Genomic DNA, 27,300 nt, shown 5'->3' with positions numbered 1-27,300 from the left:
ATCTCAAACTCCAATGTCTAGTGATCAGGAAGACGACGCTACCTCTCAGCCCCCATCCCCGCGGGGAGATCAGGGCATGGAAGGCCGCCTTGAAGCTCAACTAGAGAGACCGAGATACTCTCCCGCTTCATGGATAGGGCGGCGGCACACCGTGGTAATGACAAACGGCATGCGAGCCATGCCAGCTGGTGTAGGAGAGCTTCTCCTCCCGGCGATTAGTCCGGACATGCGAGCCATGTCCGCGGGGACAGGGGCGCTGCCCCGCCCATCGAAGACTTCAGCGAGCTAGCCATCCCCATCGGCAGCTCAACAGACGACGATATTCTCATGTCAGCCTCCTCCCTGACAAAACTGATTGCGTTGCCCTGTATGGGTGGCCTTGACTCTGCCCTTGTGGTTATGGTCATTTTGACAACCGAATTGATCCGGATGCCATGTCCTTACAGTCAAACCCTTTCAAAGCCTGGTACCAAATTTGATTTTCTCATTTGGGCCAAATTTAAAAAATGGCTGATTTGCTAATGAAGGCAGTCACACTGCCCATATCAGAAGGTAAGTGCTCTATAAAATCGCGAAGCAAATGCTCAATTGCCATCGAATGCCCAAGCAGTTCTCACACCAAAAATCGAGAGCAAAATTTGGGCGATCCTCCTTCACGAGGCCTTGGGTCTTGTGAGCTCCCAACTTCTACAACAAAATGTAGTGAAGGGACTTCTACCACATAGATAAATCCTTTCTGAAATTCACAGATCATGCACGGATAATCATCCATGCAATTGACACAACGAGAATTTTAACAACTCATGTCACCATCGATGGCCTGACACTCCCGGGCTTTGCTTATCGTATGATCTGAGCATGCACCATCGAGGTATCTTGAAACCCCTTCTCAACCCTTCTCAACAACACTTGCGCAGCAAGTCGATTCCACTTGGTAGAAAGTTGTTCAGAAAGACATCTGAGAAAAATTAACAAGTGTCACATAAGCATACATCGTGTGTCATGAATGCCTCTACGCAAGCCAGCAAAAAAAAAAAAAAAGGATGAGTACTGTCCAAAACCGTTCAGTGCTGGAAATCTCAAGCTTTCCAAAGATGACTGGTCAAAATAATTCCCGAGCCTTGGATATTGGTCACAATATTTGGCTATGAAGCCAATAATTTCATTTCAACCCCATACCAATAAATTTTTCCTCTACAAAGCGTACATTCTACCGAGGAGGAAAAGGCAACCCATGAAGAATTGTCTTCGAACACTCTCGCAAAGCAAGCTATTAGAGAGATTCCTCACATGGAGTATCAACCCTATTCTAGTGCTACCAAAGACTGGCGGTCTAAGTCCAATCATAAATTTGAAAAACTTGAACAAATTTGTAAGATACGAACGCTTCAGAGTGGAACAGTTTCGCTTGATTACGGCCTTAATTTTGCCCCTCCAAAGGGTGCATATTTATCCGTATCCGTTCACCTTGTTCATCAAGCATAGCCTTTCGAATGGAAATACTAAGTAGTATTTTCACTGCATTCCTTCAGTGCCTTCCATCTGGCCTTAATTCGACCCCACAGAATTTCCTTAAAGTTATGAAACCTGTCTTTGCCTCGGTGAGTAGTGGCATTAGAACAATCACCTATTTCGATGATATCCATATTCTTTCTCACACCAGAGAAGAGTGTCTTGACAAAGCCAATGATCAACTTGTCACCCTTAAAGAGTTTCAGTAAGGATTTCGACAAATCCAGTTTCAACCCAAAGCACGTCGAGACCTTCCTTGGTTCTCATCCACTAATTCCCAGCAAATGATTTTCAGTTTTTTCCTCAGAACAAGATTGACAAGGTTACTGCCTTTGGAAATTCAATCTTGTATGGCAACGAAACCAAATTTCGGGATTTTAATGCCTTCCACAAAGAAATTTACATTCTCGTCACTTGGGACTAGAAAAAATAAATCAACTAATGCTCTGCGTAAAGCAGAAGATGACATCGACACGAAGTTTGGTGTCGTTATCTAGTCATGCGATGCAAAACATTCTTTGGTGGTGGCTGTCTCGCAAGACAAAGAATTATTTTCCACCTTCATTAGCATGATAATTTCAAGCGATGCTTGCATCTCAGTATGGAGCTCTGAACAATGACAATTCCTTTGCTCAGAGAGTCTGGAGTGCCAAACAGAATTCCCCGCATAGCAATGTGTGTAAACCTCTTGCAATTCAGAACGGTCTTGAAGCCCTGTGTGGCTCGTGTACAAAAAATGTGCTTATTTACATTCATAATTCAGTCAGACATTTCTACAGCTAGTAGCATACCTGACCCGAACGAATTCACGGCCAACATTGGAACTGGTGTCTAGCAATTGGATATCAGCTTCACATTCAACAGAATCGTAGATAATTCTGAAGTTTTCTGCTTGTCTCGCAGAGACATGAACAACTAATTGCTATTTTACATGTTTTTCACCACACAATCCACAAACTCTACATATGGATTAGCAACACTCCTCATGTCAAATGGAAGCCAAGTTTTATTGCCCTGAATTTTGATGCCTTTTTCCTTACCCTAGAACGTTTTCAGTCCTCCACAAGCTTCAACTGAACAAGGTGACCTGAGCAATCCCCACTGCCCCAATGGTGGCGGCAGCCATGGGTCTCATTATCGCTCAAAATGCGAATAGCCCCACCTCTATTACTCCAAGAGAAAATTCTTGCCCCACACCCTCACCCACCGACGAGCCTCCAGCTCACACTAGCCGCCTGCATGGGTGCTCTCTGCTAGCGATGACAAGCTGGTAGTGGCAGACACATCGCAGCACATTGCAAAGCTCCTTTCATCATCATGGCGAGACAATACCAATAAACAAAACAAATGAGGGTGCTTGAAGACAGTAGCAATGTCTGTATTCTGAACAATCTTGTGATCCTTTTTAACCCGTCTACAGAACACGTTGTCAACATCTAAGCCTATAGCATAGCTTTTCAACAAAGCCCACTCCACGATTTTTTTTACTCATAGACCTGCTCGGTCTTCCATACTACCCGAAACCGAGAGCTATGACATAGGCAAACAGCCCCTAATATATAGTCAGACTTATGAAGGGCGTATCTAACTCCGACCCTCGCAAGCCTAAATACAACAACACGTGGGATGTTTCAATTGTTTTGAATCACCTTTTATCGTTCCAAGATACCTATGAACTATAGATTCCTTCAGTGCCTTGAGCCAAAAACAATTTTCCTAGCTCGTTTCGGCAAAACGTACACAAATGCTGAGACATCTAGTTCTTATGACATTACCGGAAGATGATGCCACGTTTGCACATTAGAGATATGGAAGGTATATCTCTAACCAGGTAATTTAAGTGCCTTCTCTTACCTCCAACCCTAAACTCTGTGTTCCGATCAACTCTTCATGAGTATATTAAATGCACAGAACATCTCCAACGAGCAAGTTCAGAAAGCAAACTCATAATTTCTCCGAAACACCCCAACAAATCGGTGACGACAAGCATCTTGGAGCGGAGGCTGAAAGCCAGTCCCTCACAGCTGCTTGTATAAACACTTAAAATATAACTAATATATACTGTCAATAGCTGTACATATACATCCCTGTACACTGTACTGACTGCTGCATACAATTAGGTATGAATGTATTGTTGCTATGGGAACATGTACCGAGTTTGTTTTGTCTTCGAGATCAGTATGAAAGGGTACCACAGGACGTACCTCGTGTTCATATACATAAGGATTTGGGAGCACGGTCATCCCGCGTTCATCCCAGACTCTGGTCTGGTAAGACATCCACGGATGCTAATATGAAAGTTGTATCACATTCTCAGCTCATAGCTACAGAAGCGCCGCAACTTCTAAACTTTCGCGCATGAAGTATAAAGGTCATAATGAAATCTTGTCCACAACTGACTGGACGAACGCTGGTACATTTTGAACCTTCTACCTTCTAACAATTATTGATTCCACATTAGTTCAACAATTCTCAGTTCCGCTGAGTTAGAAAGATACATGCAAATTGTGATAGTATGAGTATACCTGTATATTTAGTATCTCAGTTAAGAACAATGTCATAATACGAGTCAGATAAGACACAAGACCATAAATCATGTTACGTTGTGCATTGGAAAATGGCGACACATTATTCGGCCACTCGTTTAGGAGATTCGGTCCACCAAACTGATGAATTTAAACTCTAATATCAACTCAAAATGCAATGGACTTGCCTCTAATTATTGCTGCAATATTACTATGCCGAGTATGAACTGGTTAATGTCTAATTCTTCCTTCAAATGTACATGAATATGAATAAGGAACATGATTAGGATTATGTCTTGATTGGAAAATCGGTACAAGAGGTCCATTGTATTTGATTAATTTGTCTGTGCGATATCATGCTTAATCCTGCTCCAGTTAAAGCACGCAAGGTATCAAAATGATATCATACTCAAAACCTATGCCTTGCACCTTATACTACATGCAGTAGGTTCTCAAGCAAACTTAGCTCGAGTTCTTCTCTTGTTTGCGACAATGTGTGTCACCATCGATAGACATTCTCTATGCATGAGGAGTTATGACCAAAGTTTCAACCTTGTTGTGAAAACTGTCCATCATCCTTCTTGTCCTCTTGCCCTCACTCATGCCACTAGACTGACTTCTGTACGGAACTTTGAACATGCTAACCTCTGAAGACTTATACGAGTATTACGTAATAGAATTCCTAAATTATACAAGTAATAAGAAGTATAATTAGAATTCTATTAGTAATAATGAAGTATAAGTCGAAGAGGTTCCCACCCAGCATCTCATTTGATCGATACTCTTCAGTTCTGAACCCTCCCTTTACAACACTGTACAGAAGTCAAAACTGGTGGGCCCTTATACGGTATGCTGATGTTCTGCTTATTGCTTGACTTGAGATGTCCATACGTATAAGAATGCTCCGTGCCTTTTCAACAGCAATGATTGTGCTTTATTTATTGCTTGTCTGTATGATGAGAAGGACCAGTGAGCTAATTGTCTGCATTGCACCCAATACTGCATGGTGTTGCTGGTCTGTCTATTTAAAGCCGTATTCTCTTTGAAAAGATGCTTACTGCTCACTGACACGGGTATTTATAGCCAACTGGGACTGCCTGGAATTTTTACCTACTTTGAATTTCATTATGTGACTTCACTGCCTTAAACACCTGGGAAATGCTAACCTCTTCGACTTATACTTCATTATTACTAATAGAATTCTAATTATACTTCTTATTACTTGTATAATTTAGGAATTATACTTTAAGAGGCTTATCAAATACCCCATGTATACACTAATTTGGGCATAGGAGTTTTCCTAACGCACTTTGTCTTAAATGCCCCTTTGAGTTTGTTCATACAAAGAGTCACCGCCTACCGACAGCACACACAAGCAGAATGTGAAAAAGGCGTAACTATCCTGGTAACATTTGGGAGGGTGAGAACTTCCGAGCATGCATAATTATGCAGTGCTCACCGCACACCACTTGCGGAGAGCTCATAACGCTCATAACAGGTTTGTGCATTGTGTATACACAGTTCAGAATGCTTCATAGGGAGCAATCCTGAACCTAACCTCTAGAAGGCCATACAAGAGCGTTTTAGCATTGTTCGGAGCCACTTCCTCTGCTCTACCTTACAGAGTTAAGAGCGCTCTAAATGTCCTGTTCAAATGGGGCATTACATCATTCTAATGCCCCAAAATGAGACAGCTATACCCTGATTTACACTGAATTAACTGTACCTATCAGCGTTGGAGCAGAATCGAATTTACAGGCAGCTATGTGGAAATTCTGCTATTTGTTCTGATGTTTATGTAAACCATTGCAGGAATTACTAGTAGGTGGTGCACAACAATGTAATGATAATGTTTGATAACTTTTCTTTTCCTCTCACAGATGCGCCATTCATTTTATGTGCGATAATAGTGATGTCTTGAAGGAAATAAACAATGTTCACAAAATGCAAAGTCTGGTGGGCATAACGGACTTGAAGCAGTAGCTTACCAGGGCATATACCAGAGATACATAGCGTATTCTGGTCATTTGCTGGTTAAGCTAATCCACTGAATCCCTGCATCAATATGTCAGCCGTAGGTCTATCCTTTGGGTCTTTCTGGAAACATGGTGAGATCATAGCCTTAACTCGATCGTCCAGATTTTTGCCTTTGACTTCTGACGGGGTTACATCACCCCTCATGAATTTTCCAACAAGGGCGTATTGATTCATTGGAGGCCATAGAGGTTTGCCAGTGAAGAGCTCAAGCAGGGTACCAGCTAGAGACCACACATCACTGGCTGATGTTACTTTCATCATGTTCCCTCTCTCATCTGGGCAGATTGCTTCCGGCGACATATATCTGGGCGTTCCACGCGCCCCAATGAGCGTAGAGGACATAGCGGAGCGAGTCTTGATGTGAGCTAGACCGAGATCACAGAGGTAAGGTCTGGAAGTTGCAGCCTCGAGCTGCAATGGAGGGAGATTTGAATAATGAAGCAAAGCCACAGAGAAAAATTAAGGGGAAAGGGAAGACGACATTTTTAAGGTGTCAATGAGTATAAGAATATAATTGTGAGTAACAGAATGCCTTCACCTACCCAAATTGCATCTTCCTGCTACATTGCACCATTCACCTGCATAATGTGCACCAGCTTCTTTGGGGTTTATACCTACAGGTTAGTTGTCGTATCAAAGATAAACGATCCTCTCTTCAGTTAATACCACATTTCTGACTTCAAACCCTATCAAGCTCCCAGCAAAAAACAACAACAACAACAACAACAACAACAACAACAACAACGCAAGAAACATACAATCTTTTACCCATTAATAACAGTCACTTTTAGGTATCGAGCACTTTACATAGGCCCTACCATCAGGGTACTTTCAGTCAAGGTGAAAAGGATGCACTCACAATGACATTGCCCGGCTTTATGTCGAGATGAAGAATTTTGCAGTGATGGAGATAAGTCACAGCCGACAAGAGTTCACTGGACACTCGGACCCTCTGCTCGAATGAGAGCGGGTTGCCATCCTGCGGGGAGAAAACGTTCAACGTGAGTGACCAAGTGGACAGGGAATTAATGATTAGAAAAATCTATGTAGCTATGATCAGGTGCGGATCCAGGAATCCCGAAAAGAGAGGCGCCTTTATAAAATTAAACACGACGCCCGCCCTCCCTTCCATTTTTTTTTTCTTTTGTGTTTACAAAAAATAAAGGGGGCCTCGACCGGTGCGCCCCCGCCTGGAACCGCCACTGATGATACGGGATAAGAAGCCCTAGAAAGAATTAATGCTCGTGAATACTTTTCATTTTTACCCCCGAAATTTGCAGCATTTTCATTCAGTAAATCCCAATTTCATGAATGTATTTATTGCACAAAAATCCGTATCACATATTGGACTACACCTTTGGAACACACTTCCAGATTATGTTAAGTCATGTAAAACGTTGTATTATTCTTTTAAGGCTACGTTGAAAACTGATATGTTACTGTACGACTACAATCTGTGAATATAGATTTTGTTCTGGTCGGATAAGGTGGCGGTTTTTTTTTTTCTTTCTCTTTTTTGCTATGAATTACATTTGAAACTACTGCAAATATTCTCTGCTTACCAGGTCATTTTATCCCCATCACATTCACCATCATTCACTATCACAATCATCGTCATTTTCATTTTTTTTCTTGACCGACCTGTTACAATGTGTCATCATGATAATAATTTACCATACATTATGTATATTTGTTAATGTCTATGAAGTAAAATATAAAATCTAATTATTTATGTTCACGTCTTTATGTTCAAGTCTTTTCCCCTTTTCTGCTTTTTATAATACATGTATAATAATTATGTAGGTATAGGCTTCCTGGGCTGCCACGGGTTCAAGCATCTGCCTATAAAGGCAGTCCTTCTACTGCATAATTTCTTAATGAGTTAATTAAAAATTTGATAATACGATATATATTTTCTTAATCGAAAAAAAAAATCACACATTATCTTATTTTCTTTCTTTGAATCATGTATATCATAATCTGTATAATGACAGTTTCGGTGATATTACTGAAAATAATGTTTTATCTATGTATTAGATTATGTTAGAAGAAAATAGATCAACAAACAAACATACAGTGTACTTTGGTTCATCTCGTGTTGTTTTGTAGGCGAGGAAAACTAAGAGCATTTCCTTTCCGTTGTATTGAAGGAGTGAGGTTTTACCCATGTGAGCAAAACCCCTATAGATCTTTATTCATTTCTTCGTTACATTATGTTAAAGAGCTTCTAAAAGATTTTAGAGTACAAAATCACTTTAGTCTCCAAAATCAATTTTGCTGTTGTCAGATGTAAAAGTATATCATGAATTATTGGATCCTCTATGATTTTCTCTTTTTGTTTTGTGATCATTTCTCATGGTTATCTCTCGTGTTAAAGTCATTGTAACAAGAAATCACAGAGCAGTAGAAAAAAAATATTGGAAACAATGAAATTAAACTTAAATGTTGTTGTTGTTGTTGTTTTATAGAAAGAGAGAGAAAAAAAAATGGGGCCCTATACAAATAATTTGCCCCAGACAGCACTTAACATAAAACACACATTATAAATCTTAGAAAAAATATAAACAAGATTATCATATATATGTATGTACCAAGTCTCCACGAGGGAGCTCATATCGTCTCCACGAGGGAGCTCATAATTATCTCCACAAAGGAGCTCATTAACTTAACTGCCTAAATTATCAAACTTACATGCCTATGAAGAAACTAAGTGTCGAGACCGTGCATGGCTTATCCGCACTTACTTCAAATATGATATTCATGAGGTTCTTCCCACGGATTAGCTGCATCACAAGAACAGCCTGGTTTAGTTTGTGACCGACCGCCATCAACTGGACAATATTGGGATGAATGGCCCGTCTTGGATAGAAAACACGCACAGATTCACTTTTTGTTTGAATTTCATATCCAAAGAATGTGTAGGAACATAGTAAGCGTCAAAATAATCGTATATTTCATAGAAACTCATTTTGTCTCATTAAAAAAAACCAGAAATTAAAATAAAGGAGCTACTTAAAAGCGAGCTTGTACACGTATGATACAATCCACCCCCCCCCCCCCCTTGACGGTACATTTCATGTACATGTACTACAAAGTATACATCAAGGCAGTGCAATGCAAGTATTAAGTCAATAATGTATGGAAAAAGATAAATAGATAAAATAATGAGTTAACAGGAAAAGGTAACGAAACAGAATTCAAGAGAGCGCCGTTGCATATGGTCGAAGCTAATGTCAATTTCGCGTTGTCTATTGATTGGGGGTGTGAACATAATGAGTGAAATGTGTCCAACTTTTGAACCCGGACAAAATACAGCCTTCGCCGTAATTATGCGCAAGATATCGATTTTGACTGGCAATCTGAAAAAAAAACTTAACATTTATAGCCAATCTTTGCAGTGAAAATGGCGGCGATCATCATGACTCTGAGTATAGCGCCCTCTTGAGTCCCTGGTCCGTGTGCCTTTAAACTTCATTTTCTCTGGTTTGACCTCGTTAAGCTGCGTTTACACGAAATCCGGCACGGGTCATCTTGGGTCATGGAACGCGGTTTTTGCTATGGTGCGCCGAAAGGAACCATGTCTGGTTCTATTACAATATCACTTCCTCGCTAGTAATTTTGTTACTTTTTATTTTTGTTGCTTTTGATTGTGACATAAGAACAATATTTTGGGTTATTTTGTATCGCATGGATTCATTTTAACAGAACCATGCAGACATGGTTCCCTTTTGGCGTACCATAGCAAACTACTGCCCGTACTGAGCTCAGTCTAAACGCGTCATTACTCTGTTGAGTATTCTAGTGAGTACAAGGACGTTCTTGTTTTGTATAAACTTTTGTTTTTCATCCAAACTCACTTGTGAATTGACACTTCAGACTCTACGACATCCTGGCGACTTCCCTCCGAACACATGATCTTGATGGCCACTTCCGTACCTCTCCACCGCCCCTTGCGCACCTCTCCAAAGCCTCCCCTGCCTATCACCTCTCCCTGTTCCAAATCCTTGTCCGGATCTTCAATCTTGTGGACGCCTGTAAACGATTCGCCTTTTGACATGTTGGACGATCAAAAATAATACATTGCAGTCGGATCTGTAGCGAATTCCGGCGCATTATACAGAAGAAAAAATAAATGTGGGATTGTGATGACACTTTCATAGTCTCAGTTTAATGTAAGTTGTCCTCTCTGTACTAGCGACAATAAACGTAGCAATAGGTATCATAGCGTGGTAAAAGCACGGTGACACTTGACGTTCGTTTTACACGGTAAAATCGGCTATCTTGAAGATAGCCGATTTTTACCCTGGAATCGGTCTATCTGTATAAATTTTGCAATAACTCTGGATTAGAATAAGCATTTGGGGTGAAATTTTCTAAAACATTTCTTTTATGATTATATTTTCAAAATACATATGCAACTATTTTTACGCAGCAGAACTCCTGAAAGGGTTAATGTTGTTAATTTCACGTTTTTACGTAGGTTTTCTTTCCTCACAATAATCCAAAAGAAACTGAACTTGCAAATGAAATCTTTTAAAATACAAACCTAATTTTGTATCTCTGAGGGCTTTGACAGCATTTGTCATGTTAAGAGACATTTGTGTCGTAAATGTCTTTGTCATAGCTAGAATATCTGCAGATCAACCCCAAGAATACATGTCGATTGAGTGAATGATTGGGCAATATTAGTAGAATACATCAGTGGGATTTGTGGAGAATCGGACAATTCGTTCAAAAGTTATGAATTTTTGAAGTTTTGGTGATGAGACTGCTGAATCAGAAGACTATACTACGGATTACGACATCACATAAAGGACTACCATATAAATAAAATATAAAGAAAATCATTGTTTTCACTTTTCTAGCATAGTGAAAGAGCACTAAACTTACCTCTTTCCGAAACAGTGGGAATATTATTACCCTATAGATATATGTCAGTAAGAAGTCTAGGGAATGTGAATTTTTCAATGAAATGATATTTTGTGGAATTTTCTTTATACTTATTTTTTATATTGTAGTGCATACTTGTATGTGATCTAATGATCTGTGGTAGTCTTCTGACCCAGCGGTCTCGTCACCAAATTTCAAAAATTCATATCTTTTGAACGGATTGTCCGATTTTCCTCAAATTTCACTGAGGTTGTGTTCTACTAACATTGCTGCATTCACTTAATCCACATGTATATTTGGGGTTAATTCCACTAATAAGTCCGGGCTTACAGTGTGTGGCTTGTACCGGTGACTGCGGCTGCGGCAAGCCCTCCCCTGTTTGGTTGCCAAATTCGTCATTCCCTCCTCCTCCTCCTCCGCTTCCTGCAGCCTTTCCCACTTCTAACATGGAACTGTCGCCTGATTCGGGTCTTCAGAGAGAGAATGAAACGTAGTTCACAAGAGATAATTCACTTGTGAAGAAGAATACCATTTCTTTCGATTCAGTTTATCCAATGTTATCGGAAAGAATACCCATTCTTTCCACTTAGACTAAATTTAGTAGACCTGCCAATTCCATTAGTTGCTGGATATTAATTCATAAATGGGGCATCGCGACAACAGCCGCATTTGAAAGCAGGCGATAAAGGATGTTTTGAAACTTAAAGAATATGTTCCACATATAATGTATATACACACAATGGTCACTGTACAGCCACCACTATTAAAGCAAAGTATAATTTGTATGTTGCAATTACTACAAAATATGACTACTATGTATTCTACTCCACTGCATATACCGAGTGCAGACAAAACAAATAACAGTTTATGACACACGAAGGCTGAGAAAGCAGAAAAAGAGTAAACAAATGTGCAAGCAAAAAAAAAGAAAACCGAATAGAAATCAACATTACCTTTCCCTTTTACGAGCGATGTGTTCCAAAACTTTTCGAATTGCTACTTCTTTGAGATAGGAGAGAGGGGTTCGCTTCTTCAAGTTCGTTTTCTCGACATCGGCGCCCTGCTGCACCAGGTAGCACATTAAAGCAGTCAGTGGCGTTGTGATTCCATTGTCTCTGTACTTATGACGGAACTATAGTTTAAAAAAAAGATAAACCCAAAATAGCACAGAATTTATTATATTTTTCTTGAAAGTAAAGTGGTGGAATCTCATCCATCTAATATAATGTCTATACTGGTTCCTAAAAATGAAGACATTTTATTTGTTACCGGAGCAAAGGCCCCCTAGGACCAATTGGGCTAATCTCCTCTCCGTTCGACTGAAAAAATAAAAAGATGTAAAACCCAAGGGAATTTATGAGTAGGGCCTACTATATAGTATTCTTCCTGCTTTTTTTTCTCTCTCTTTTTTTCTTTTTTTTCGGTTTTGTTTTGTTTTTGCCGCCCCCTCCCATCGATTCCATGTCCCCAGCACTGGGATTACACTGGTGGCACTCACCTTCCTCAGAACCTGCGTATCAGGTACCCCCTGGCCTTGTCGATGTTTCATGATAGCCAGGTGCAAACACGTGTCGCCATCGCCATCACAGGTGTTGACATCAGCGCCGTGGTCGACGAGGTCCTCTACGACGAGGGGGCGGCCATGGAGAATAGCGAGCACTAGAGCAGTCTGGTGCTCGTCGTTGTACAAGTCGATGGCACATTGCCCCTGCGTTAGAAAAAGAGTCATCCTAGCAGGTTCCACTTGAAGTGGAACAAACAATAAACCTTTAAACGTATCATTTTACTCTCTAAAAAAATCGAGTGAAAATATTCACTCTTAAAGGAGTGAATACAAAACAGAGTGAATTTAGAGTGAAATTGAAGTGAATTTTGAGTAAACACACACATACAGTATGTTTTTTGTTTATTTCCTTTTTCATCTTCCTTCTGACGAGATGGCTGGATGACTCATATTTAGCTGCACCATAGCTGATCTTAAATTTGAAGTTGTTGAAACCACCATTTATTAATTTTTTTTTAATGATTGTGATCGTAGTTGCTTAGGCAGATACGGCAACGTGATGATGTCATTAGTTCAGAAGTATCCTTCCAGCTTACGAACTAAACTTTCCTAAATTACCCTTTTTTCAACACAATTCAAACGGAAACAAATTCATCGTTTGCATTCAAAACTAGTCACGTGCTGTGATAATCAAGTACTTACTGTTGATATTTCATTGGGTTTTCAAATGATCAATGGGCGCCATTTCATTCATTCATGCCCCCTGGCTATTAAATATATGCCGATATTGATATTCACTTTTGTTTTTCTGCATTTCCATACACACAAACATACACATATAGCCTATATATATATATAGAAAGAGAGAGAGAGAGAGAGAGAGCGTGTGTGTGTGTGTGTGTGTATGGGAGAGAGAGCTCATCTTTGATCGATACAGTGGATTATTATTATCTCTCCTCAATAACTGAACTTATAAATCTAATTCAATTTAATTCAATTTCAAATTTTATTCCCAGAATCAAGAGGGGTTTTTTCTCAAATATACAACAATTCCAACAAATCAGAGTAGTTAAAGTTAACGTAAATGGCTAACATAAGTAAATAAGTGTTAACATACACAGGCCTTTAATATGAAACTATTTCTTCAAAATTATTGTATATATTTCTGGAAAAGAGAGTCCCAAGTAAAAAACACGTTCGTAGAAATGTGGGCCATGCACTCAAATAGATTTGGCATGGGTAAGAATGATCTTAAGGAGTAATGAAGATGTTCTGTATAGCATGAGAACTGTTGCTAAATCGAACCTCTGTGACGAGTATCTGGACGATGTTGCGATGGTCGCTTAAAGCCGCGAGGTGAAGTGCCGAGTATCCATCTTCTTTCCGGATATCAACCAGGGAGCGCTTCTTAGCAAGAACCTTCCTCGTCGCGCTGAAAACATGAGAGCGAATCATAATCAAGTCACTTTCCCGTCACATTGAAAATTAAAGATAGGCCTACTAAGGTTTGTCAAAGACTCAGAAGGTCGAACATTTTAATATAAGGTGGTTTCACACAAGTATAGTATAGTTGTGTAGTGTTGCGTAGTCACTGCACGCAACACTACGTAACTCAACGCTAATGCCCCAGTCACACAGTGCTTTACGATGGGTTACGTCCGCCATGGATTGATGCGGATGAGTGGACGCAGGGGGGCGCAGCGTGGACGCAGGCATCCGCAGTGTCGTATGTATAGACGTAACTGTCCGTAACTAATCCGTAAAGAAACGCAAAATGACCGCGCCAAGCCTGGGGAACTTCACGGATGCAAACTTATACGCAAGTAACCGTAACTGAACGTAACTATACGACAAAAAAGGAATATTTTTGGCAGGGGATTCGGTGACAGCATTTATTCACTTTTCTGGCCGGGAAAGGTGTGGGACAGCGATGAACTATTTAAAATAAGAACGAATTTCAGTATTTCTCTGTAGTCTTACCCACTTAACAGTCCATGGAATATGTATTACATATTTATGTTGTATTAGTGTGTGGGAAGGGCGATCCAATGCCCTATTTTTTCCCATTATTTTGTCACATGTATTACAGTCTCCTTAACGTAATCCAGTAAGTCATGAATATCGCTGCACAATTATATAGCAGCGTACCAATGACTGTGAATTATACTTTTTAACTCTATTGTCTCATTGATCTATATTATATTTTATTCTTGGTATAATTATGTTATTTGCTCTGTACATTTATGATGTATATTCATAGCTGAGTTGCACAAAATAAAATTCAAACTTCAAGTTCAAAATTTCATTTTTCTCTTATAACTGTAAAACAAATTAAAGGAATCGAAAAGTTTTCACAACTTGTACGTTATTCTATATCAGTTTTCCCAAGTGTACAATAAAAGGTAATCCAATATGTGATAAACTTGCTGTCATAAATACACTGACTGAGCAGGGATCGTTAGAGATAACCACATTGTCCATGATTATTCATAACAATCTGTAACTATCCGTAACTATTCGAAAATATCCGCAACTCTCCGTAAATATTCACAACTCAAAGCAAGTGTTAAGAACTATTCGGAAGTTTACGAAAGTTAAAAGAACAAATTACGTCCCAATTCGTAAAATTATCCGCAAGTACTAGTGAACGCAAGTATTCGCATCTGGTCGTACCTGTCCGTATCGCCCGCATTTTTCCCGTGTGTTTTGTAAAAATTTTCTGGTGGCGGTAGGGGATCCGCGGGAGTCCGAAAAAGAAAAAGAAAGAGAAAGACTTTTCTTGGACGTAACGCCGGACGCAGAGCATTATGTGACTGGGGCCTAATTAGCTCGGTGTCTGGGTGTTTTTACACTATGCAACTATGCGCTGTGTTTACGCAACTTTACGTAACAGTACGCGGTGGGACGCAAAATAGGTACGCGAGATGAACACGATTTCAGTGAAAGGATATTGTCATTTCCGATTATTTTTCCCAGAAACGATATCAAAGACATAAGTTCAAATCGGCCATCATGGCTTTTTTCTCTCTTTTGTATTGGGGTATCTATTTTACTTGTTTCCCAACTATGACAGTTGGATTAGTACACTACATAAACAATAATGATAATGATAGATGATTTCGCTGTAAAATACTTTTTCTAACCTGTAAATTGGAACAGTTTTAAATTTTCTTCTAATATTCACATGATAAAAAAAGTATCATGCATACATACACTTTCACTACAAACGTTCCGATTAGATCTTTTTTTTTTCTCAATGAAGCATTCGCTATTTAAAGTCCAGATATCATTCATTAAAAAAAAAGAAAAATCTGTTACATAAATTATTTGTAGGCCAACTAATAATGCTTGGAATGAGAGGCAGTAGATGTGCACACATATTTTTAGAAGTATTGTAATAGTGCGAACCACCAGGGGTCGGCATCATTCAACCGTTATCTGGTGTGGGCTATAGCACCCTATACTCTTTGCGAGAAAATGACGAACTTACAAGGCGTTATCCAGGCGTGCGGCGAAGTGGAGAGGATTGAACCCCTTCTTGTTCGTGACGGTGAGGTCGCTTTTCTTGGCACTGACAAGAAGCTCGATTATATCGTTTACTTTCTTTCGAATGGCGTCATGCAGGGCGGTGTCACCTACTTTGTCCTATATTTATATAAATTACATACAAACAGGTGAAACTCACATATCAGTATTATTCAGAGGTAAGTTTCTAACACCTTCCTTTAATTACCTATTATGCTTAAGCAAAGTTCAAAGAGCAGCTGTGTAACAAAATTCATAAGATATTCTAACACATTCTGGTCAATACACTAGGTGTGTTATATGAAAACAAAGATTATTTTTTGAATAATCATGAAAGTCTTGATTTATCTGTTCGCGCATAATTATGATATATGTATTATGTAGAATGATATTATATCAACAACTGAAATGTAACAAAGAAGAGAGATTAACCTTCAGGTTTGGGTCACAGCCGTACTGGAGAAGGAGTTTGACGCAGTCAGTGCCGTTCTTGGCCACAGCTATGTGTAGTGCACTTCTCATACTGTTGTTGACAATGTTCGCTTTTGCTCCCTTCTTTAACAAGTATTCGACTATTTTGGTCTCATTCCTGTGATCCAAACCGGAAAAAAGGGGAAACACGTCAAAATGTGCAAATCAAATCATAATTATTGACTATTTGACGATTCCGGATCGCAAATTCATCTTCAAAGCAAAGAATCGCAGCAAATCAAAACCGGGTAAATACTAACAAAGCGTCTTAAAGGAAACCTCCGGATGATTTTCAGATTTTTATATTTGAACAACTATAAATTAGTTATACTGAGAACAGAGTTTCAGAATTTGTGATAATTGGGATGAAGAATAAGAATATTTTCAAAATTTAGAACAAATTGCAATGAACAAGGATGATGACATGGCAGAGTCACCATTAGAATGCATGAGTTGGGCAGTGGGGCTCAAGGAAGCAGAACAAAAGAAGAATGCATGCATAGATTATACACTGGTGAACTCGCAAGCAAGCGGTATTGTACTGGAATTACACTGCTACATCTCTGAAATATGTGAGCCTCCTATGTCATCATCCTTGTTCAATGTAATCTGTTTAAGGTTTTTCAAACTATTGTTTCTCTGCTCAAGAACCACAATAAATTCCACAAATCTATGCGTGGAGTCGACGATCTATGTACTACATGATGTGAAATTATGAAAATCGTCTGGAATGTCCCTTTAATTCAAGAAAAGAGTTGTCAATGGATAAATAGTAAAAGTTAGACAAAGAAAATAAACTCACTGATAGACCGCGTTACAAAGCGCTGTGTCCCCGTCTTTGTCCTTCACATCAAGTTTGGCGCCATTTTTTACCAAGAGATCGACGACCGCAAGATGACCTTTATAGCTCGCCACATCAAGAGGTCTGTTACCCTGGACTTCAACGTTCACCTGGCGAACAAAACAAAAAAATAAATGAATATACAATGCAAAACCTCTGACGTGCCTATTACACAGTAGCTGGAAATGAATTTGTTTAAAAAAAAGAATTCCGGATAATGTTCAGACTGCGGATAATGTATTAACTGCCAACTCAGTTTATTTTACGGCAAAATTCGGTCAAGCTTTTTTTCTCACCCTAGAATTTCATGGCCAAATTTCATCTATTCAATAGTTGGTGTCAGTATGATTATCATCCTGATGATTGTTTCATAAACATGTGTCACCGATAATCATATTAATTGTCATAATTCAATATTGAATGTATTTAGATTTGAAGTCTTTTAATATAACCCGCCTTTTTTGAGGAGATTATCATTATAGTTTGTAACCATTTAAAGGTTTTATCGAAGGTTTTATCAAATCGGTTATTCTTTTTTAAGAAGTTTCATTTTTACAGTATACGACATGTTTGAAGCACTTTGTTGTGCCTCCAATTTTCGCATAATCATCATGGTTTGCCATGTTTTGTATCACGGTTGATTGAATTATTTTTTAATCATGTTCTTCTTGATCTATCTGGACACAAACTTCACTGTCGGGGGAATTTTTTAAAAATGAATATTTTGGCGTTCTGATCGGATTCACGTATCGACAATATTATCATGACACTACAATGTAATGAAAAAGGCAACGCATGCTGTACCAAAGACTTGTCCCGAGTGATTAGCTCCCTCACTTCTCCAAAATCTCCCTTTGCGGCGGCTTCGAAAATCATCTTTGATAGTGCTGCTGTCGTCACACCACGGAATACTTCACTATCAACAAGTCCCAATGGGTCAAGGAGTTGCTTTAGGAGCTGAACAACCGCCTCTGAAAGACAAAATATTGAATTACAAAAATCAACATCGGTTAATATAGCTAAACTTTTAATCAAAGATCCATACGATGAAATATTAACTAAAATAATATCGTGAAACAAAAGAAAATACCATTTTCAAATAGTTGATAAGCATATCCTGTCAAACAACAACGGTTGTCTGATATTATACTTTATAATCATTTGGTGGGATAAGACTGTCATCATAACAAATAATGGACTATTGTTTTTATTTTACATTTTAATCATTATACCATAAATGCTTTTATAATATGCCTGATAATATGAATAGACAACTGAAATACTAGTCAACTACAATACCCTCTTAATGAAAGCTGCATCCTCCCCTCTCCCTATCAGCTCCCATTTCAAGCAGCTATTCTTTGTTACAGGTGGGGAAACTGTATGATATTGGTCTACTGCCATGTCTGAAAAATAAAAGTAAAACGTACATTGAGTCTTACAAAGCAAGACTCTGAGGTATATTTCGTTTGATTTGATTTGATTTGATTTCATATGATTGATTCTCTTCTCTGTAAACCATTTTTTTCTTCAAATACACTTGTACATCGATTTTCTGCAATTTCATGAACCTTGTACACCAAGTAGTGTAAATATTTTCAACAATACTTATCATAATTTTTATCAATTATGCAATACATCTGTCATATAATAACATGAGTTACATCTTAATTTGCATACAGAAAGTCAATAAGCATCTCCGGAGCATACGAGTAACATGCTGGTCGAAATTTTGTAAATACTTTCTCACAACCCTTCGTCTTACACAATTTTGCTTGGAGGTTAAACACTTATTTCAACTTTTATTTATATCAAACGGGTATACTCCTATATGGTCCACCATAATCATGACATCCCTGTCATGCATCCCTTTCCATGTAAATTTTAGGGTAATTCATAACAACTCCTTTCTTTTTTATAACTTGGTAATGATTATTGTTATTATTGACGTACCGTCACCACTCTGTTCAAATAACCCATCAACTCCATGTTCTTGTTCAGCAGGAATCAAGCAGTCAGGGTTAAAGGTCCAGAAGGTGCCCCCAACGTTCACTTTCACGTCACCATCAGCATCCAAGAAAAGAACTCGCCCTTCCTTTCCAATAGCCTGTGCATAAAGAAGAGGATCAGACCGGGCAGTCGTTTCATTATAAATGCCTCTTTGCTTCTGTAACTTCTCCTTCACTACTGTAGATGGTAACAGCAATTTCACTTATCCCCCCCCCCCCCCAAGATAAAAAAAAAACTCTGATAGGAGTACAACAGATCAGATAGGACAGAAACAAAATTGAAGCACCCAGAATAACAATATAGGCCTAAGGGAAGCAGTAATCTGTTTGGCTTTTCAGCGGTCACATTTCGCAATGGTTGACACAAGGAGCACAGGCTTGATTGCAGATTCTGCCCTACTTTGGCAAAAGGAAGTGAGATTTTAATGGACATTTTTTTTTTCTGAATTGACTTGGCATATTTGAAGCATGCTCTATTTAACTGAAAAATCCAAAAGTTACAATTTTGGCCCATTTCTGAGCTATTCGGGTGGCAAAAGGAAGCAAGTAACATACTCATGATATGATTGTCACGTGCTTCCTTTTGCCCATTTTTTTTCTGTTTGCTAAAAATCTAAAACTATTTGGCAAAAGGAAGTAAGTTACAACCTCATGATATAATTTGTCACTTGCTTCCTTTTGCCAAATCATTCATACTTGCACACAATCTATAATACTTCGGCAGAAGGAAGCAGGAGACACCCTTATGATATGATTGTCACTTGCTTCCTTTTGCCATTTTTTTATGTATGCTACAAATCTATAATACTTGGGCAAAAGGAAACATGTTACATAATAATGAGTTTCTACGGGAATATCAAACTTCTTCCAATTGTCATAAATGCATGACCATATGACTTGCACGAATACCAACATTATTTCTTATCACAAATTTCCATGTGCGAAGAGCTTACCCCAAAACATATTTCTTCATTTGAAGCATTTGTACTCGATGTCACTTGCTTTCTTTTGCCAAAGTAGGGCAGTATTACACTCACTGCACTTCCGACATAAATACAAACTGAGAATTGTGTGGAGTATGCATGTTCGTGGATTTATTGGAGAGTACAAGTTTACCAAAACAAAAAGTGCTTACCACATTACATAACATAGTTACTCATGATAACATGATAGGGTTGTACACTTTATAGACGAGAAAGTAAAAACATGATCATACCAATGCTTGTTATACACAATTATACTTTCCGGTTTCAGGATTCGGTAATTTTACACCGACAAACAGAAATATTATTCAAGTAGTAAATGCTTTCAAACACGCCACTGCTATGTCTAACTCTGGAAGGACCCGGGTTTTCTCTCCGCAAATTTGTATTCATCTCATGACGAGCATCTGCACCGTGGAATACAACAACATATATACATGGCAGTGCTCTCTGCGTACGGGCCACCTACAGACAAGCACCCCGGATCCCGCCTTGCCTCTTAGGCCCTTGTCGGAGGACTCCCTGCATGGTAATCCGAGAAGTATCCCCATCGAGTATAACTACAATGGACTTCTCTGATTGACAGGCGAGCCCACTCAACTCGGAACCCACAAGCGCGTACAGACCCATATACAAAAGCCCCCTGCATCAGAAAAGTGCTCGGCACTAGTCACAGGCGGGCGCGTCCGTGACCCGCCGGCTTTCCTCACGGTGCCTCTTGATGCATAAATGGCCACAATAACAATTGTTAATAAAACAAACATTCCGAAATACACCCTTCCCTACGAGTTTGACATAACAAGTGGAAAACATTTCATGTACTGTATAAACTACATCTGCGCAGAGGCCCAGAAATGAACAATTTCCGCCTCTACCAATCCCCACCAGAAAAGACGCGCAGCACCGCACCAGTCCTGAACACGAAGCGACGCCACCCAGATTTGTGTCACCCCACGGGCCCATGCACCGTACCGTGAGGAACACAACCCCAGCGCCGCCGCGCGTCCACGGCGCGAAGCCGCGCGCGTCCCCGGAGGGAAGGAGACCCCAGGATTGGGTGAAAAACTGCCAAAAAACCTTTGCGGAAAAAATGGCAGAAAAGCCCCAACCTGCCAAGCTAGACTTCGACAACAAGATAGTCTTGTCTGGGATTCCTTAGACGATCACACATTGCGATTCCCTCATCACTCGGACCTATAATCCGCCTTTAGCGCGATATCCGTCCACACTTGTTTAAGGACAACGATCTCAAACTATAAGATACAAAAAATTAAATTCCAATTAATTCAATAATTAGTTTTGGCTGTACAGCACGACTTTCCTCACTGACTATTACCTGCCACATCGATAGGTCAATAGGCATTTAATTATAATACGAGTAATTCCAAATTTACTTGTGTATCGACGACTTTCACAAATAATCAATGCATTTTTAATAGGAAAAAGTGTAGGGGGTGGGTATGGGGTGGGTAATTTAAGCGAGGGCCCAAAATTGATGCTCTCTCCGTGAAATCCACGCACAGAATGATCCCTTCTCACATTAACTGCTAAACTTTCCCACGCTAAATGGTCAGCTTTCCCACGCGCACTGCTAAGCGTACTAATGCGGTTGCGCCATCGGGAACCATCAAAGGAGATCACTCGTTCATGTTTTCGGCGACGCTCTTTGCGTATGCCGCCTGCTCTCAGGCTCCGACTAGCGCCGAACGCCCTCAAAGGCAGAAAACAAGTCAGTGAGCGAGTGTAAACCCCTTTTAACGACTAGCGCCGTTAAAGGAATTACACTCACTGCACTTCCGACATAAATACAAACTGAGAATTGTGTGGAGTATGCATGTTCGTGGATTTATTGGAGAGTACAAGTTTACCAAAACAAAAAGTGCTTACCACATTACATAACATAGTTACTCATGATAACATGATAGGGTTGTACACTTTATAGACGAGAAAGTAAAAACATGATCATACCAATGCTTGTTATACACAATTATACTTTCCGGTTTCAGGATTCGGTAATTTTACACCGACAAACAGAAATATTATTCAAGTAGTAAATGCTTTCAAACACGCCACTGCTATGTCTAACTCTGGAAGGACCCGGGTTTTCTCTCCGCAAATTTGTATTCATCTCATGACGAGCATCTGCACCGTGGAATACAACAACATATATACATGGCAGTGCTCTCTGCGTACGGGCCACCTACAGACAAGCACCCCGGATCCCGCCTTGCCTCTTAGGCCCTTGTCGGAGGACTCCCTGCATGGTAATCCGAGAAGTATCCCCATCGAGTATAACTACAATGGACTTCTCTGATTGACAGGCGAGCCCACTCAACTCGGAACCCACAAGCGCGTACAGACCCATATACAAAAGCCCCCTGCATCAGAAAAGTGCTCGGCACTAGTCACAGGCGGGCGCGTCCGTGACCCGCCGGCTTTCCTCACGGTGCCTCTTGATGCATAAATGGCCACAATAACAATTGTTAATAAAACAAACATTCCGAAATACACCCTTCCCTACGAGTTTGACATAACAAGTGGAAAACATTTCATGTACTGTATAAACTACATCTGCGCAGAGGCCCAGAAATGAACAATTTCCGCCATACGGGCACAGCCCGCCGCCAATGCGCAGGAGAGCGGTACAGCGGTAAAAGGGGGGACGCAATAAAGATCCACGTTACACATATTTTGTTGTTGTTGTTTTGCTATACACAACGTTAATCTAGAAAGCACACATCGGAACAAGAGCTAGTTTACATCCATAGTAAAGGCATTTTATGACTATCTCTAGCCCCAGAAAACATTACAAAACATTTACTACCGAACATTGGAGTTATCGAACTCAAAACGATCTCATAGACTCCCTTATCAATCTATGAACACCTTTCATTACCAACCTCACTACCCGTGTCTATTTCAATTTGATTACTCATTACATGTATTTGATATTTGTATGTCTTTGTCTCCCTTACTTTCTGTTCCTTCCGCGCCTAGAGCACTCTGCAGAGTGGATTTGGCGCTATATAAGTCATATCAATTATCAATTATTATCATATCAATTATCATGTCGGCTATCCCGCTTCTGAGGTCTTTTAGAAATAGTGCTATGCCAACATCGGATAAGTGTATGCCGTCCTGTTTGTAAAGAGTGGCGTCATGATGTCGGATGGCTTGATGCGTAATAACAGGAGCCCCTGCTTGCGGACAACATGCGCGTGTTCGCTTGTTCATAGCAAGGCGAATCCTATCAGCCCGATTCTGGTGGGAATCCGCAAAACGGGCGTATTTCCTCCTTGGCAGGATTTCCGACTAAACAATTATTGCTTCTGGAAGAAGTTGCTGCAATTTATTTTAAACATTGTCTCTGAGACCAGCTCCATCCGTGCTTTCTTCGGAAAAAACCCAATGTCGTTTGTACCCGCGTGGATGATGACGTGTGACAAGTTGCAGAAGTGCTGAGACGAAAGAATCGATTCCAGCCTGCTATGAACCTGGCCGAGTCGAAGCCCCCTATATCGTCTCCATTGGACTGGAGCCCGCTGCCTCATTGCTTGGACTCCCTCTCGACTTGCGAATCTCCCGGCCCAGTACGCTACGAGTCCCCAACTACCAGGATCGTACGCCGGCCTCGCCTGCCTGCAAAACAAAGAAAACTATCACCCGGCAGCGTCTAGCTCAACCAAATATTTGCTCTATGTGCCCAAGCCTTTGTATATAGTAAAATTGTCCATACTTTTCGACATAATTCACAATTTCTAAGCTGGGTTAACCCTGCTAAACTGGGTTAATTATACTTGAACTGCTCTATAATCTAACATGTTAATTTACAAAAGTTTATGTGCTCAAACTGAATGTTATAGCGAGCAAGACCCTCATTCCTCAGCATACCACAGCATATACCAACATAACAAAAACATATCCACTATTTTTGGTAACTATACCAACAGGAAGCTACGAACATAACTGTCCCCAACATGACGTAAGGGACTATTCTGCCCCTACCAAATTTATACGAAGTAACGTTTATGTGTATTTGTCACCCAGCGCCCCATCTGCTGGATTACCTGCGGGTCAAAACCCGCTACTGCCGCCGCCGTGGCAGCACATATTCGGAATGAGTGGGAGGTGAAACGCGACTCTAGTGCGCCAGCCATAGCCGGGAAAACGGGCAGCAGATCTAACGACGTCCATATACTTGAACCGGGAACCGTGTCTCGCGGTATACACTGATGCGCGCGTATACAGTGAAGGCACTAGTTCACTGCTCTATGGTGGTAATTCGTGGGACTTTGCGCTGCGGCTGTAGTTGTAGTGCAGCACTAGCCCCGGAGACCGCGCCGCAAGGCGCGGTCCTGGCCGCTACCTCGCAGCTGATCGGGAGCAAAAATCACGAATAACTCCATTGCCACATTCACGGCGACTTCACAAATAAAGCACGGCTAAATTTCTATCATAAACACAGTGACAATAAAAAATGAAATATGCATTACATTTTCGATTTGGTTCTTCTCAACCATTTATCTAGAAACTGCAAAATTTTCCACATTTTAGGAGTAATAAGCGGCCTGACCTAGTGCAACAGTGGAAAGACTTGCTGCTATATCCATTAGTACGCATGTACGCATGCGTGAACAATGACGTCAACGTTACGGACGCTCAAGGATATGAATGATGCACCATCGCACGGTGCATATAAGGTGAAATGAATATGCATCATGTAGCCAGCAATACAGCTGTCAATGCACTGCACTGCATGCATGCTGTGCGCATGTGCAAGTGGTTGTGAGTTTTAGTGAGCATCGGTGAGCTGAAGATATTCGCCTTGTAAGATTTTCTGCATCATAAGCAATGAAATGCATCAGTCACCGAAATGAATCATTTAGGTTTAATCGACCCATGTAAGTAATCCTAGTAGTTTTTGTTGAAAAATTAAGAAAATATAGCGCCGAAACGGCACCGTTTTGTACAACTCCTCGATCTGAATGCGAAAAACGGCGCAGCCCCAACGCTGCACGTTGGGGCTGGTCGCAGTTAGTGCAGCACCTGAGTATAGAGGTTTGAACACTTTGAATCGGGGCATTCTTGAATAAACAACCCAAATCTACAAACTCGCCCTTCCATATCTTTTCTTTGGTCGATATGGGAACCGTTGAACCTAGCTCTTCCCTAGGTGTCGACATCAGGGGAGGCTTCGGGAATCCAGTGTCTGACGACTGACCCTGTTCATCGTCCTCGACCACAGGCATTTCATTAACCTTATGTACGGTCACCGTAGGCCAAGGCACTTAGAAGCCCTTCATTACTTGGGTACTCACCGTTATCGCCGACCGCGCCACCCATGTCCTGCTCAGGCTGGGCCGTCACATGAGCTCTCCCGGCCGCCTGCCCCGTAGCACGGTCCTCCGTCTGCACCCTGTAGTCCAGCTGCCCAACAGCGGAACTTGCGCCGGGGCCCCCGGCTGGTATTATGTTCGTCTGCTGGGCTTCGGGCCGCCGACCCCGCGGATCGCGAGGACACTGGAGGGGGAGTAGTCGTTCCTTCCCGGCGTGTACTGGGTGCGGGAGCATTTCGAGCAATCCTCCTTGCTCTTGTCGGTACCGGAGGAGCGCTGGCCGATGCTGCAGCCTGTGAAGCTTTCCGCTGCGAATGTTTTGGCATCTTGGAAATTCCACTGCCTCTGATCGTAGCAAGAGTTGACGATTTTGTATCCGAATGAATAGCTCTATACAATAATTTAAGCGAGGGCCCAAAATTGATGCTCTCTCCGTGAAATCCACGCACAGAATGATCCCTTCTCACATTAACTGCTAAACTTTCCCACGCTAAATGGTCAGCTTTCCCACGCGCACTGCTAAGCGTACTAATGCGGTTGCGCCATCGGGAACCATCAAAGGAGATCACTCGTTCATGTTTTCGGCGACGCTCTTTGCGTATGCCGCCTGCTCTCAGGCTCCGACTAGCGCCGAACGCCCTCAAAGGCAGAAAACAAGTCAGTGAGCGAGTGTAAACCCCTTTTAACGACTAGCGCCGTTAAAGGAATTATCATCGTCACCATCGAGCTATCCTAATCAACCAGAAACTGAGAGATGTTACCCTGACCTTAATTCTGCCGTCAGATGCATAAGGAAACCAAAGTTATTTCCAAGTTTCTACACGTCTACTGTATATAAACGCATTGCAAAGTACTGTATTCAACAAACATGCATGAACAAATCAAAAAGACAGAATAGACAAAATTTCATCACTCTATTCCAGCCTTTATGCTTTTCTCTAAGCCCCAGGTTAATCCACTAAACTTTGTCACAGGGGAGATTTGCGAATCATGAGAACTAATCGAGAAAAAAAACTTTTCGAGAAAAAAAAATCATAGCCATTTAACATTGACGTGTTCTCACCCTAGACATTCCTTCCGCCCAACCACCGTGGAAAACCTGTAGCGCTTTGACCTTCGATTGATCCGACAGGATGCGAACCTTGTCCCCAGCTTTGAAGGTTTGTAGCTATAGGAAGAAACACACACAAAATACCAAAATATTATTCACAATATATAATCCTCTTCCGTTGACAGTTGATATTTGACGTTTATAACACTGTGATGTGATAATATAAATCAAGCTTGTCTAAATTATGTCTGATCCAAATAATACGTATACACCTTAAGTAAAGATAATGTAAAAATACCATGAAAAGATAATATTTTGAATAATAGTTAGCGTAGTGATTGAGTTGCAAATTAATGTCTGGAAGAAATTAGCGGTCAGCCAGAGTTGAAATGGGAAAGTAGCACGTCTTAGGGATAGCATTTTGAAAGAGTAAAACTTTTAGGGGTAAAGGCATGAAATATAGGCAGTGGTAGTACAGCTTACTGCGTGGTAAATCCTCAACATAAATACGGACTGAAACCCCGAATATAGGAGCAAAACGTCCTATACATACATACGCTTCATTTTTTTTTCTTTTATTTTTTTTCCATCCAGTATTTCCCTTAGTCATTGTGGA

The 27,300-nt window shown here is 40.6% G+C and overlaps 1 protein-coding gene across 1 annotated transcript in view; it reads right to left on the bottom strand.

The window, feature by feature from the left end:
• Positions 1-6,071: 6,071 nt before the first annotated feature.
• The window catches only part of LOC140239120 (E3 ubiquitin-protein ligase MIB2-like), a 29,033-nt gene continuing 7,804 nt past the window's right edge, over positions 6,072-27,300 (bottom strand). Inside the window, exons 7-20 of the mRNA XM_072319008.1 lie at positions 26,697-26,801; positions 19,259-19,412; positions 18,110-18,276; positions 17,267-17,415; positions 16,426-16,582; positions 15,959-16,113; positions 13,774-13,900; positions 12,463-12,672; positions 11,918-12,096; positions 11,295-11,434; positions 9,932-10,121; positions 8,819-8,933; positions 6,934-7,053; positions 6,072-6,485 (exon numbers count right to left, since the gene is read on the bottom strand). Of these exons, the coding sequence (XP_072175109.1) occupies positions 6,072-6,485; positions 6,934-7,053; positions 8,819-8,933; positions 9,932-10,121; positions 11,295-11,434; positions 11,918-12,096; positions 12,463-12,672; positions 13,774-13,900; positions 15,959-16,113; positions 16,426-16,582; positions 17,267-17,415; positions 18,110-18,276; positions 19,259-19,412; positions 26,697-26,801 (2,382 nt within the window). The remainder of the gene's footprint in view (positions 6,486-6,933; positions 7,054-8,818; positions 8,934-9,931; positions 10,122-11,294; positions 11,435-11,917; positions 12,097-12,462; positions 12,673-13,773; positions 13,901-15,958; positions 16,114-16,425; positions 16,583-17,266; positions 17,416-18,109; positions 18,277-19,258; positions 19,413-26,696; positions 26,802-27,300) is intronic.

Source organism: Diadema setosum, chromosome 15 (genome assembly GCF_964275005.1).
Source record: "Diadema setosum chromosome 15, eeDiaSeto1, whole genome shotgun sequence".
In the NCBI taxonomy this organism is placed as follows: domain Eukaryota; kingdom Metazoa; phylum Echinodermata; class Echinoidea; order Diadematoida; family Diadematidae; genus Diadema; species Diadema setosum.
This window is presented reverse-complemented; position numbering and strand designations above follow the sequence as displayed.